Source organism: Myxine glutinosa, chromosome 8 (assembly GCF_964187855.1).
Source record: "Myxine glutinosa chromosome 8, kmMyxGlut1.1, whole genome shotgun sequence".
Classification (NCBI taxonomy): Eukaryota; Metazoa; Chordata; class Myxini; order Myxiniformes; family Myxinidae; genus Myxine; species Myxine glutinosa.
The window spans coordinates 30,020,115-30,035,268 of NC_136268.1; the positions used below are offsets into that span (position 1 = coordinate 30,020,115).

Consider the following 15,154-nt stretch of genomic DNA (forward strand, 5'->3'; position numbering starts at 1 on the left):
GCCCCCTCTATCCGGTTGTTCTCCTTTTTCGTTATCTGACTAATGGCCTGACAATCATTAGCATAAAGTAACATTTATCTAAATTCAATACAGTCATTTATCATGATCGACAGCCATAAAAATACCTGTGTGTGCTGGCTGCCTCACACTGTACTTAACAGTTGTTTTAAATGTATACAATATATTTATTCCAGCTGAATTTTGAAGTCAACAAAGTATGATGTGGTTCTCACCTGGACAGTTGAATCTTTGCCGACATACTTGCCGACCTGCATAAGACCACGGACATAAATTGGGAGCACATTCTCCAGTTCTTTCTCCTGCAATTCACGGTTGTCCACAAAGAGGGTGACTCTTCGCTCGCTGACAAGCAAACGGATCTGGTGCCATTCCCCATCATAGAGTTTCTGGAGGAAGATAAGGGATGGAGACAGGGTCATTGATAAATTATAAAATCAAGTGCTGCTTCGATGTCATCAGCAGCAGAGTTTTTTTTTTGTATACTTAGTCGAGACTTATATAAGAGCTAACACATATAAAATATGAGAGAGAGAGAGAGAGAGAGAGAGAGAGAGAGAGAGAGAGAGAGAGAGAAAGAGAAAGAGAAAGAGAAAGAGAAAGAGAAAGAGAAAGAGAAAGAGAAAGAGAAAGAGAAAGAGAAAGAGAAAGAGAAAGAGAAAGAGAAAGAGAAAGAGAAAGAGAAAGAGAAAGAGAGAGAGAGAGAGAGAGAGAGAGAGAGAGAGAGAAAGAGAGAGAGAGAGAGATGGAGAGGAGAGAGAGAGAGGTAGAAAAACAAGAGGGAAGAGGAACATCAGGAGATCTGTGGAAGAGAGAGGGCTGGGGCAGGGTACATGGGACAAACAGGATGGACACTACAGGGGATTTCAGGAAAGAAAGCAGGGAATTGGAAGGAGGTAAGTTTGGGGTGGATTAACAAGGGTAGAAAAGATCAAGGTTTTGGATGGGGGAAGATATGAGATTTTTTATTTTTTTGGATACTAAGTTGAGGCTCGTGTAAGAGCGAACACATATCTTACTATAATTCACCAAATGTCCGTCTGTCCGTCCATCCGTCCGTCCGTTCGTCCGTTCGTTTGTTCCCAGGTACCGCAAAAACGGCTGAACCGATCGCAACGATATTTTGGGTGGGTAATCCTGGGACCCCCTGGAGTAAAATAGGCTATATTGTTTTTCCAATTTTTCAATTTTTCCAGTTTTTCCCAACACGATGGAATAATATTTACTGATATGAACAGTGATGTGGCTTTTATTGAAATTCTACAAATACTGTTTAGATTTTGATGAGAATTATGAACCTGCCGCGAATACAGAAGTGGACAGATTACGGCAATGAGCGGGTTTGATAATATCCCAATACAACCGTCATTTAAAACAATATTTTGTTATCAATTAATCAATTGATCCCAATACAATGTTGTAACAATTGATAATTGGAATTGAGTGAATACAATTACGATTTTGAATTCGTAATTGTATTCACTCAACCGTATGGAACTTCACATCAGGATTTAAATATTTGTTTATGTCACGAATGTTGATAAAAGTTTATTTTTTATATTAATGCTGTTTAATTTGTGATTGGAGTTATGCTGTTTGGAATGAAAAAAGAGATATCGAGTTCAAGTGAATGACAAAATGCCGTGATGGTGATTTCTAAACGTGAAATTCGCGGATCGCAATATGCAGATTCGCCACGGTCCCACGATCGATGTTTCTATACGTGAACGTACCCATTTGTTTGCGAACAGGTATGTTTTTCATGGAAGTCCTCCACGAACTTGCTGTCCATGTCTGACGTGTGACTGAAGGTGCTACAGGAATGTGGAATTTATTAGTTTCATGCTTTAGCATTCGCCATTTCTGCATTGTCTGTTTGCTTCTGGCCTCCCACCCATGCATAGAACGGGTACCTCACTAGTAACATATAATAAAGAGAGTGGGAGAGAAGAGGGGGAGAGAGATGGAAGCACAACAACAGTAGAGAGCAGGGACATCGGGAGATCTGTGGAAGGGAGATGGCTGGGGCAGGGTACAAGGTATAAACAGTATTCCATCAAGCTGAGGATGAAAGCTTTGTAAGTGGTGACTAGCTCAGTAGTACCGTGGAAGGACTTCACACAATGGATGATGCCCAGTCGGTGACTGGCTTTGAAGGCCGTCTTGGAAATGTGGCTTTTCCAGGAAAGATCATGGCAGATAGTGAGACCCAAAAGCTTGAGTGCCAGAACTTCTTCGAGATGATTGTTGAGAAAGTAGATGGGAGGGCTTTCCAGAGAAACAAAGTGAGAGTGTGAGATTTGTCAGGATTGAAAGACATGTTCCACTTGTTTGACCAGTTTCTGATTTTATTCAGGTCTGCAGAGAGTGAAGAGGCTGCTGCCTGCCGATCTGAGGGTTGAGATATGGAACGGCAGAGAGTGGAGTCATCAGCAAAAATCTAGAGAGGATTTTCCAGAGAGTCCGAGAGATTATTAATGAAGACCAGAAAAAGCACAGGTGCCAGAACACTGCCTTGGGGAACTCCAGCCTGGACAGGAAGAGGAGATGAGAGAAATTCATTTAGAGCCACACGTTGACTATGACAGGAGAGGAAGTCCGCGAACTATGTGTGGAGATTTTAACATTTATTGGAGGTTACAACATTTCTTGGAGTGTGGTGAGATACTGCTAATAGAATGTCCCCTGTACATCTGGGCAGAAATATAGAACTTGGCTCTGGTATCAGCACATAACAGCTTACTGTTTCACGAACAGCATCGTGAGGTTTTTATCATCCACAATGGATACTAGCAGATTTGAAAGTTAGCTTCATATCCTCTCAAAAGAATAGCGTAATCATTGACTCAATGCCCTGCCCATGAAGCAGTAGGACAGTGATTTATAGTCAGGCTGAGAATTAAACGCAGACAGGACAAGTGAAAGGTTACCTCTGAGTATCCCATCAGCTCTGGTGCGACACGTGATACGAAAGGAGTAGGAAAACAAGCAAGACAGATGTAACATCCCTGTCTAGGGTTTATCCCTGTCTCGTTTGTCATTTCCAGCATTCACATTCCGAAGTCAAAGCCATCACTCTTATTGTGAACACTTTTGGTTTGGTATCCCCCAAAATTTTAAAATAGATTTTTTTTACAAGTGGGTCATTACTCGTGCATTACTAATGCAGGGGAAATTCAAAGGTAAATCCTTTAAAACAAGGCCAAAGTATACCTGCACCGAGTGTCCTGAAAACGTTACTGTCTGAGTCTCCTGCAGCACACTGGTTGTGGAGAAGGACAGGGAACGTTGTGGGCCATTCATGGTCACTGCCACCTGGATGCGACCATCCTTAGCTAGCACCCGCCACAGGTCCCAATTATCCCGCCGTGCCAGAGGGGCAGACTGTAGTGTTGCCACGAAAAGGTAGGAAGGAGGAAGACCTTCTGGAAGGATTTCCCTGCAGAACAATAATTGAACAAAAGAAAATACTCCAACAAACTTTCTTAGTTCAACAAAAGAAAATATTCCAGAAAACTTTCTTCCTTCAACAAAAGAAAATACTCCAGCAAACGTTCTCGATTCACCAAAAGAAAATACTCCAGCAAACTTTCTTGATTCAACAAGTGAAAACACTCCAACAAACTTTCTTGGTTCAACAAAAGAAAATATTCCAGAAAACTTTCTTCCTTCAACAAAACAAAATACTCCAGCAAACGTTCTTGATTCAACAAATGAAAATACTCCAGCAAACTTTCTTGCTTAAACAAATGAAAAGACTTCAGCAAACTTTCTTGCTTCAACAAAAGCAAATACTCCAGCAAACTTTCTTGCTTAAACAAAAGCAAATGCTCCAGCAAACTTTCTTGCTCAAACAAATGAAAATGCTTCAGCAAACTTTCTTGCTTCAACAAAAGCAAATACTCCAGCAAACGTTCTTGATTCAACAAATGAAAATACTCCAGCAAACTTTCTTGCTCAAACAAATGAAAAGACTTCAGCAAACTTTCTTGCTTCAACAAAAGCAAATACTCCAGCAAACTTTCTTGCTTCAGCGAATGAAAATACTCCAGCAAACATTCTTGCTTAAACAAATGAAAAGACTTCAGCAAACTTTCTTGCTTGAACAAAAGCAAACACTCCAGCAAACTTTCTTGCTTAAACAAATGAAAAGACTTCAGCAAACTTTCTTGCTTCAACAAAAGAAAATACTCCAGCAAACCTTCTTGCTTCAACAAAAGCAAATACTCCAGCAAACTTTCTTGCTTGAACAAAAGAAAATACTCCAGCAAACTTTCTTTCTTCAACAAAAGAAAATACTCCAGCAAACTTTCTTGCTTCAGCAAAAGAAAATACTCTGGCAAACTTTCTTGCTTCAACAAAAGAAAATACTCCAGCAAACTTTCTTGATTCAACAAATGAAAATACTCCAGCAAACTTTCTTGCTTCAACAAAAGAAAATACTCCAGAAAACTTTCTTGCTTCAACAAAAGAAAATACTCCAGCAAACTTTCTTGCTTCAACAAATGAAAAAACTCCAGCAAACGTTCTTGATTCAATAAATGAAAAACTCCAGCAAACTTTCTTGCTTCAACAAAAGAAAATACTCCAGCAAACTTTCTTGATTCAACAAATGAAAATACTCCAGCAAACTTTCTTGCTTCAACAAAAGAAAATACTCCAGCAAACTTTCTTGCTTCAACAAAAGAAAAAACTCCAGCAAACGTTCTTGATTCAATAAATGAAAAACTCCAGCAAACTTTCTTGCTTCAACAAAAGAAAATACTCCAGCAAACTTTCTTGATTCAACAAATGAAAATACTCCAGCAAAGTTTCTTGCTTCAACAAAAGAAAATACTCCAGCAATCTTTCTTGCTTCAACAAAAGAAAATACTCCAGCAAACTTTCTTGATTCAACAAAACAAAATACTCCAGCAAACCTTCTTGCTTCAACAAAAGAAAATACTCCAGCAAACTTTCTTGCTTCAACAAAAGAAAATACTCCAGCAAACTTTCTTGCTTCAGCGAATGAAAATACTCCAGCAAACTTTCTTGCTTCAGCGAATGAAAATACTCCAGCAAACCTTCTTGCTTCAACAAAAGAAAATACTCCAGCAAACTTTCTTGATTCAACAAATGAAAATACTCCAGCAAACTTTCTTGCTTCAACAAAAGAAAATACTCCAGCAATCTTTCTTGCTTCAACAAAAGAAAATACTCCAGCAAACTTTCTTGATTCAACAAATGAAAATACTCCAGCAAACCACAAAAGAAAATACTCCAGCAAACTTTCTTGCTTCAACAAAAGAAAATACTCCAGCAAACTTTCTTGCTTCAGCGAATGAAAATACTCCAGCAAACTTTCTTGCTTCAGCGAATGAAAATACTCCAGCAAACTTTCTTGCTTCACCAAATGAAAATACTCCAGCAAACTTTCTTGCTTCAACAAAAGGAAAATACTCCAGCAAACTTTCTTGATTCAACAAATGAAAATACTCCAGCAAACTTTCTTGCTTCAACAAAAGAAAATACTCCAGCAATCTTTCTTGCTTCAACAAAAGAAAATACTCCAGCAATCTTTCTTGCTTCAACAAAAGAAAATACTCCAGCAAACTTTCTTGCTTCAGCGAATGAAAATACTCCAGCAAACTTTCTTGCTTCAGCGAATGAAAATACTCCAGCAAACCTTCTTGCTTCAACAAAAGAAAATACTCCAGCAAACTTTCTTGATTCAACAAATGAAAATACTCCAGCAAACTTTCTTGCTTCAACAAAAGGAAATACTCCAGCAATCTTTCTTGCTTCAACAAAAGAAAATACTCCAGCAAACTTTCTTGATTCAACAAATGAAAATACTCCAGCAAACTTTCTTGCTTCAACAAAAGAAAATACTCCAGCAATCTTTCTTGCTTCAACAAAAGAAAATACTCCAGCAAACTTTCTTGATTCAACAAATGAAAATACTCCAGCAAACCACAAAAGAAAATACTCCAGCAAACTTTCTTGCTTCAACAAAAGAAAATACTCCAGCAAACTTTCTTGCTTCAGCGAATGAAAATACTCCAGCAAACTTTCTTGCTTCAGCGAATGAAAATACTCCAGCAAACTTTCTTGCTTCACCAAATGAAAATACTCCAGCAAACTTTCTTGATTCAACAAATGAAAATACTCCAGCAAACTTTCTTGCTTCAACAAAAGAAAATACTCCAGCAATCTTTCTTGCTTCAACAAAAGAAAATACTCCAGCAAACTTTCTTGATTCAACAAATGAAAATACTCCAGCAAACCACAAAAGAAAATACTCCAGCAAACTTTCTTGCTTCAACAAAAGAAAATACTCCAGCAAACTTTCTTGCTTCAGCGAATGAAAATACTCCAGCAAACTTTCTTGCTTCAGCGAATGAAAATACTCCAGCAAACTTTCTTGCTTCACCAAATGAAAATACTCCAGCAAACTTTCTTGCTTCAACAAAAGGAAAATACTCCAGCAAACTTTCTTGATTCAACAAATGAAAATACTCCAGCAAACTTTCTTGCTTCAACAAAAGAAAATACTCCAGCAATCTTTCTTGCTTCAACAAAAGAAAATACTCCAGCAATCTTTCTTGCTTCAACAAAAGAAAATACTCCAGCAAACTTTCTTGCTTCAGCGAATGAAAATACTCCAGCAAACTTTCTTGCTTCAGCGAATGAAAATACTCCAGCAAACCTTCTTGCTTCAACAAAAGAAAATACTCCAGCAAACTTTCTTGATTCAACAAATGAAAATACTCCAGCAAACTTTCTTGCTTCAACAAAAGAAAATACTCCAGCAATCTTTCTTGCTTCAACAAAAGAAAATACTCCAGCAAACTTTCTTGATTCAACAAATGAAAATACTCCAGCAAGCCTTCTTGCTTCAACAAAAGAAAATACTCCAGCAAACCTTCTTGCTTCAACAAAAGAAAATACTCCAGCAAACTTTCTTGCTTCAACAAAAGAAAATACTCCAGCAAACTTTCTTGCTTCAACAAAAGAAAATACTCCAGCAAACTTTCTTGCTTCAGCGAATGAAAATACTCCAGCAAACTTTCTTGCTTCAGCGAATGAAAATACTCCAGCAAACTTTCTTGCTTCACCAAATGAAAATACTCCAGCAAACTTTCTTGCTTCAACAAAAGGAAAATACTCCAGCAAACTTTATTGATTCAACAAAAGAAAATACCCCAGTAAATGTTTTGGCCTTAAATAATTTCTGTGATTTATTGAGCCTGGAAATAGCAACTAATTGCCAGGGTGAATGAGTTAGATGAAATTGAAGAAGTTTTATATTGAAGCTCAAGGGTAAATTTTTAAGCCATTGCCATATTAAATATTCAATTTTTGTAAAGTAAATTTTATCACTGTTCAACAATCGTTGACCACTTGTCAAGTCTGTGAGAATAATGCTATTCACCTTTTTAAAGTATGCTATTTACCATCCACAATGTTGTTGACTTAATTGTGCTTGTTTCACAAAAATGAGGTTAGATGTGAATAACAGAAAATGTTCCAATTAATTAAATTAATTTCTCAGATGTTTTCTCCAGGAATGAGGTATTCACTAACATAATGCCCACGCAAAACTTGAAAGACAAGGACACAAATGCATCGAGGACACAGCCCCCAAGTACACCTTAAAAATGGGACGTGTAGATTTCACATTTAAATAAAAAAATCATTCAACAAATAAATAAAGAAGTAAATAAATACATAAATAAATAAGTGGGTGGTGGAGGTCGTAAAGTTTATACAAATGAATAATTAAAGGTGTTATGTGGGTTGTGGAGATCATTAAGTGTATAATAAATAAATAATTCAAGGTGGAAGTGGAGATGGTAAAATGTACCGAAAATAAATAAATAAATAATTCAAAGTTGTGTGTTGGTGGTGGAGAAGGTAAAATTTATACAAATAAATGAACTTGAATGGCACTCAGTAGTGAGCATACCTCTGCTAGGTGAACAGTTTACGTTTTGTATCCCACTGATAGGTCGTATTTGGATCCAGACCTGAAACAAAATCTAATCAGCTTGTTCTTGTCACCGAACTAATTTATGCACCTAGTTTTGTCATAACTCATCCATGTCATAACTTGTCCATAACCTTTTGAGACATCCTGATATGTATAGTTTTTGGCCCTATCTCTCAATGGTGAATAATCACTTAAATTCTTCTATCCAGATGCAGATCTTCACCAAAATTGAATCGCTTCTTCCCTGTCATTTACACAACCTCACCACCAAGTTTTGTCCAAATCCATCCACAACTTTTTGAGATATACAGCGATATAACATTTTTGGCCCAATCTCCCAATGGTGAAATCACTTTGAAATTAAATAATTATCGTATCCGAATCCATATTCAGATCTTCACCAAAAACGAATAGATTCGTCCTTATCACACTCACAACCTGTCCACCAAGTTTCGTCCAAATCCGTCCACAACTTTTTGAGACATTGTGCTATTTATCGTTTTTGGTCCTATCTTCCAATGGTGAAGAATCACTTAAAAAATTATACTAGCTTCACCGGATCCGGATCCGGATCTTCCGGATCTTCACCAACATCTAATCATTTCATCCGTGTCACATACACTACGCCTCTGCCAAATTTCATCCGAATCCGTCCACAACCTTTTGAGACATCTTGTTCACAGACAGACAGACAAACAAACAAATGAAAAATCACTCATAGAGCAACACTTGGCAAAACAGAACAAAGTAGAATGGCACTCAGTAGAGCATCCTTTTGACCTCAAAAATAATTAGTGGTTAAATTCAGTGACCAGATATGCAAATCATCTTCAAACGTGGGGCCGAATCTTCAAACGTTCCGTTGAACGTGGGGCCGACTCAGAAGAAGACCTTTGTTGGTCGAAAGCTTGTCGACAATTAAAGATCGATGTCCTGAAGCTACGTCCGCGTCTTATTTAATCTAACGATTATATATATATATTGTTGCGAATATGGAATTTGGCCTCCATATCCGCTTGTAAATATTCCCCTATTTTCTCCAATACTCCCCAACTTTCCCCAATCCCCCATTCCCTAGTCCCATTGCATGTAAATAACAATCAGTAGAGCCGACCTTCCCCTTATTCCCCCATTAAATGTCGTGCCCAGGTCCACCGCACCACAGGTAGACAACTTTCGGACATCTTCCTAGTTATTCTTATTCTATGTCAGTTAAGGCCTCGTCTCCATTAATTATGACTCTTCGTTGCACCAGAATGTGATTATATGGCATCAGTAGTGAGTTTAGGACCTTTCCCATACCTCCTCCCATCTTCTTCCCCAAACAACAACAATTACAACAACAACAGAGGAGATGGCGGCGGAGCGGGGGAGGATGCGTCCTCACACCGGCTCGATTAGCTCCAGACCATGCGCTCCACGGGGTCACCCCGAAGGGGCTGGCTGTCAGCTCCTCGTCAGGGGCGGAGCCAGTAACCCCCCCCGCAAGCACCCAATGAGAAGCAACGTGCCGATTCCACGAGGCGGAGCTAACGAGCCGAGGGCGTGTCACTCCCGGCCGGATATACGCGGCCCCGCGCCGGATGTGACGTCAGATTCGCCCCCAGCTGGAGAAAGACGGACCTGCGAGCGCTGAAACAGATGCGCCTGAGTTTGGAGAGGCCTGAGAAAGAACGTCACCTCTGAGCGCTGCGACGAGACCTCCCCGCATCTCTGGACCGAACCGTGTACCCTGCTTTGAGCCAAGAGTGCACCTTGAGCCATCGCGACCTGCCTTTCCTTTTCATCAACCCCCGTGTGAGTCAGCATTTTGTCCCGTGTGTCTGTCGTCTGTCCGGGGTTAATATAAGAGTGTGTCTAAGTGCCTGTCTTCCTGTAATATACCTCTAGCCCCTGTAATCTAACCTTTTTCCGTACGAATATACTTGAGAATCGAAACGTTGGTGTCGTATTGTGTGATTGTAATCCAGCCGGGTGTCTTCTTTTTCTTATTGAGCCAGCGTAGCGCGACTTCGTCGACGTTCGAGTACAATCGGGTAACTTGTGCAGACGTGGTCATACCATAAAACCGCTCGGTACATAACATCCAAGCCACGTCTGTAACATTTGGTGTCGGGAGTGAGATTCGAGGCCCGACCAAATTTTGAAGAAAAAAAAAAAAAACGAATAGAGGAAAAAAAAAAATTTGGTCAAAATTTGGAGCGGCCGAAATTTGTTTTGTTTTACGAAACTCGAATTTTGCAAGTCGCGCTATGGCGGATCAAGACGGCTGGGGTCCGGTAGGGGAGAGTGAGGCAGGGTCGGTCCAGGACCAAATTGAGGGACGTGAGGAGAGCGAAGCAGCGAGGGTAGCAGACGCGCAAAATGGCGCCTCGCTGGTCACCGCGCCCGCGACCGTGGCAGCGCCCCTGGTGGATCCGAACCTTTTTATGTTGCAAATGAGGGCCCTTATGGAACGAATGGGAGACCAAATTGTGGGAATGAGGGCTCAGGGTGAGCGATTAGAGGGCCAAATGGGGGTAATGGGGAACCGGATGGATGCTCAGGGTGAGCGATTGGGAAACCAAATTGAAGAAATAACGAACCGAATGAGGGCTCGGAGTGAGCGATTGGAGGGCCAACTGGGGGTAATGAGGGACGAAGCGAGGGGTACCGGAGAGGGGTTAGACAACGGGATAAAGGAGGTGAAAAATGGGTTAATGGGGGTAGAAAATAGAATGGCTGCCCAGGAGAATCAGATAGAGGGAGTGAAAAATGGGGTAGAGGGAGAGGAGATTAGAAGAGGTGTGAGTGAGGAGGTCGGAGGAGTGCGCGAGGAGGTGAGGCACTGTGAGGAGCACATGGAAAAGGAGGTGAGAAAGGGGACTGTAAAGTTACAAGGGGGCATAGAGGACCTGACGCAGGAGGTGGAGCAGCTGACGGTGGGACAGACGGAGTTAGTGGAGCAGGTTCAAAGGAACACTGCGGTATTAGGAGGTTTAAAAGCGACACAGAGAGAACTAAAAGATGACTTGGTGGCGACGAAGAGGGAATGTCAGATGGTACGTGAGGGACTGACAACGAGGTTGGACGAGGTGATAGAGGTAATGGAGACGAAGGACCGGCAGGTGAGGACGCACATGGAAACGGTCAAGGTAGCCTTGGAGGACGAGCTTGAGGAGACGTACCGGGGAATAAAAGAGGTGAGGCACAAATTAGAAGAAGTGGAAGAAGGGGTGAGCGAAATTAAGAAGCGACGGAGAGGGGATAACAAGGAGATAAAAGAGGAGATAAAAGAATTGGTCCAAAGTCTGTGTTTGGATCGTGATGTGCTCATTAACCGGATGAGGGATTCGCAGGTGATGGAGGAGAAGCGAAGAGGAAGAGGACCCGGTGTAAGTGGTGACCAATATGGTCGTGCGTATGATGCGCCAGGGGATTTAAGGAGCTTGGGGGTCGAGATGGACCCGGGTGTTCGTGAGAGGCCGTTGGTGAAGTGTGCGACAGGTCTGGTGTGCGAAAGAGGAGGTGTGCAAGAAAGTCCGACTCTGGGGTGTGTGAGGAAAAAGTGCGTGCCAAGGAGTGAGTGTGCTGGCGAGAGTGAGTCGGTCGTAGCGCGTGTGCGAGGGAGCACGTGGAAGCGCGGGGTGGTGAGTGTTACAGAGGGTGTAACGGGAGAGTGTGCGCGAGGAAGGTGTGTGACGGACAGGTGCATGAGGAAAGAGTGCGCTGTCAGAAGTAAGGAAGAGTGTCCACCTGTGGTGAGTGTTACAGAGGGTGTAACGGGAGAGTGTGCGCGAGGAAGGTGTGTGACGGACAGGTGCATGAGGAAAGAGTGCGCTGTCAGAAGTAAGGAAGAGTGTCCACCTGTGGTGAGTGTTACAGAGGGTGTAACGGGAGAGTGTGCGCGAGAAAGGTGTGTGACGGACAGGTGCATGGGGAAAGACTGCGCTGTCAAGAGTAAGGGTGAGTGCGCTGTCAAGAATGGAGGTGAAAGTAGTGAGAGTGACAAGGAGCGTGAGTTAGTTGTGACAGGTGAGCGAGGATGTACACCTGGGATGGAAGGATGCACACCTGGAATGGTAGAGCGTGAGTTGGAATGCACGCTGGAGTTGGTGGTGAGGCACGTGGTTGGGTGTGCGAATGAGGGCACACCTGTGATTGTCACAGAGGAGGTGACCGAGGAGGGGGCGCGAAGAGGTGTATTGGTGAGGTGTGCGAGCAACGAATGTGTGCCAAAGTGTTCGGTGGTCAGGTGTGTGACCAAGGCTGTGAGTGGAATGGGTGTGCCTGGGTGTGTAAGGAAAGGTACGAGGAGCATGAGCACGGCTGGATGTGTGAGCAAGGAACGGGCTTCGGGATGTAAGCATGCAGGTGAAGCATCGACGTTAGACGGGGTAGAGTTTAGAACGACTTTTAGCCGAAGCAGGCCCTCGGTGCGTGCCGGGCCTCGCTTTGAACGGCCGCGTCCAGGCTCCACTAGGCGGAGCGGGCAGCTGGATAGGAAGGGTCGTTATGGCGACCACGTTTTGTTGAGACGTGCCGGCAGGTCGAGATCGGGACATTGGATGGCTCCACGCCGAGGTGGTGCGTGGGATCTCGGCCCGGGTAAGCCCCCGTCCCTGCCCCGAATGCCGGACGCATCCAGCCGCTGGCACAAAACAACCAGCATCCATTGCTTGGCTTTACGAAGCCGGGCTTTGGACAGGGATTGGCGCACCGAGAGGACCTAATAAGTAGACGGGTGATGGTGATAGTGATAGTAGTGATTTGATACAAAATTTAGAAAAGTGAATAGAATTGGCAGTAAATGGAAAATTTTTGAATTGGTTGGAAATCTGGACGAACAAAATTGATAGTGAGAGACCCCCGATGTGGTGGGATGGCAAATCCACCATCCTTCCCATGTGGGGGGCAAAGGAGCAATAGCTTATGGGGTGTATGGCAGTGAAAACTAGCCCGGGTGGGTTAGGTTATATTGATAGGGATCTAGAGAAGATGACCTTAGGTGACGTTAAGATTAGTTAGTGACTGATACCTGTAGTGGGGACGCAGGTAGATTAGTATGGATGATAATGACGAGGGAGCGCAATAGTTTAAAGGGACGACTGGGAAGCGCAAGTTTCAGAAGGGAGTAGTTAGCTGAGATGATGCCGTGTTTGTGAGAATTGAACAGGTGTGATTGCACAGGTGTGCAACTGGACAGGTGTGTGGAGCAGTGTATGAGTAGTGAGTGTGTGGATCAGCGCGAATGCGCTTGGGGAGAGAAGGGTGCAGGTGGCACCAGGTGTGAGAGCACAGGTGTGCAGGTACAGGTGTGTGGAGAGAGTTGGAGTGAGTGGTACGGAGTGGTGTGCATGGTGCGAAGGTGTGGATGGGGGAAGAGTGGACCCCTTTCACGAGTACCCGGGGCGGGTAGTGTAAGTGTTAGGTAGAGGGTGCAGGTAAATTGTGGTTGGATATTGGCATTTGTGGTGCGGTTGCAGAATGGTGTTGTGAATGGGTGCATTAGTGTTGTGGAAATGGCTGGGCGTGTAGCCTGTTAGTGTGTGTAGTTGGTTGGGCACTCCACCACTGTGAGGATGTCGGCCAGGTGAGGCCGCAGGTGGGCTCTGGGAGCCGGTAGTTGTGAGTGGGTGCCTGAGGATCCCGGGTGTGGATCGGGCAGCCCAGTGCCAGAGAGGGCACGGAGTGGGGAGAGAGCCAGAGGGCCTTCCCCTGGTAGTTAGGTTAGGGTAAGGAGCAGGTAAGCTCGGAGGCAACTGCAGTGGTGGAGGTGTGCAGGTGGGTAGACCCACTGGGAGAGGTACACGTCGCAGCCCAGAAATTGTACGAGGGCACCGGGAGATGAATCGGGGGAGTGAGACCCCAAATTGAAGAGCACCACAGTTTGGCCAATGGGAATTGGTTTTTAGAACCCATAGTGTAAGAGGGCCAATGGTTTGGCCGGAGAAAGACCCCGGGTAGTGTAAAGTTGTTAAAGTCATTTAGGAAATAGTTAGGATTAATGAACCTGTCGCACCATACGCAGCCACTTACCTGTGGTGATGATGATGACTCCACACCTGTGTTTTCTTTGTTTTGTTGCAGGAGATGAATCGCTGTGTGGATTTGTGAGACGCATCACGACGTGGATGAGACATTGGGGTGATTCCATCTCTCCCTCCCTAGGAGGGACTGATGATGAATTGGTGATGGCAGATTTTGATGTGCAGTTGGAGATGGCAAATTTTGATGAGAGTTGAAAATGGCAAATTTGATTGGTTAGGAGGGAGAGAAGACGAATTTGGTTTATGGGAGGAACGGGGAAGACAGTAGGGATGTTTGTTGATTTGTAAAGTAGATGTTTATGGGTAGTGTTGTGTTTTGTGGATACAGTAAGGGGTAACGGAGGGGCCATGTAGGTTACCTGGTGGGGGGGGGGGCGTGCGATAGGAACGTACCTGTCTCACCTGGTTCCCATGTGCCCCCAGTGTGCATTACCTTATATTGCGTGCACTTTTGCGCCCTTACCACCTTACTCACTTGTTTCTTCTGTTGTCTCCCACCTCCGAGGATCTGGCTTTGGGGTAGAGAGAGAGGAGAGAGAGGTGCTGGCGACGCAGTTGTGGGCCTGCACTTTCGCTGTTCGCTGCCTGGATCGGTACACCATATGGACCGCAATGTTTGTGGCCACCCACAATGGACCGCAGTTCGTTTGCGGCCAAGCACCACCCGGGGATGGACCTATGGGTCAACGTGGCACCTATGCCATACAGGTGAACCACTTTTAGTTAAACACCAAGTGCACCACAAGAAGAGCAAGAGACACCTGCAGGGTTAGGGGTTGTCGAATTTATTTTTATTCCAATGAACAATGGTGACTGCACCGATTGGTGGTGGGGTGGTGCTTTTGATGCTCGGGAAGGGTGCTCTGCACGTTATTAAAGGCCGTCGGCCACAGAGCACTCGTGGGTTGGTGTATCGATGTTGGCAAGCGCGCTCTCTCTATGCATAACATCTGCATGTGTTCCTCCAAAAACAGGTCCTGGATCGTAGTGTAAATAGCAGCATAGTCTTGTAAATAATGCTCCCTACCGGCTGTATGTTTAGTTTGAGAATTCTTTCCGGATTCGGTTATCCTGTGGGTGTGTTTCTGTGAGGAGAAGGGTGCAACGTCGCAGGGGGACATATTTACTCATTTGT

General features: G+C 43.8%; 1 protein-coding gene across 1 annotated transcript in view; it reads right to left on the reverse strand.

Annotated features, from left to right (window-relative positions):
* The window catches only part of LOC144893248 (collagen alpha-1(XXI) chain-like), a 109,076-nt gene that overhangs the window by 25,828 nt on the left and 68,094 nt on the right, over positions 1-15,154 (reverse strand). Inside the window, exons 7-8 of the mRNA XM_078783105.1 lie at positions 3,232-3,457; positions 234-407 (exon numbers count right to left, since the gene is read on the reverse strand). Of these exons, the coding sequence (XP_078639231.1) occupies positions 234-407; positions 3,232-3,457 (400 nt within the window). The remainder of the gene's footprint in view (positions 1-233; positions 408-3,231; positions 3,458-15,154) is intronic.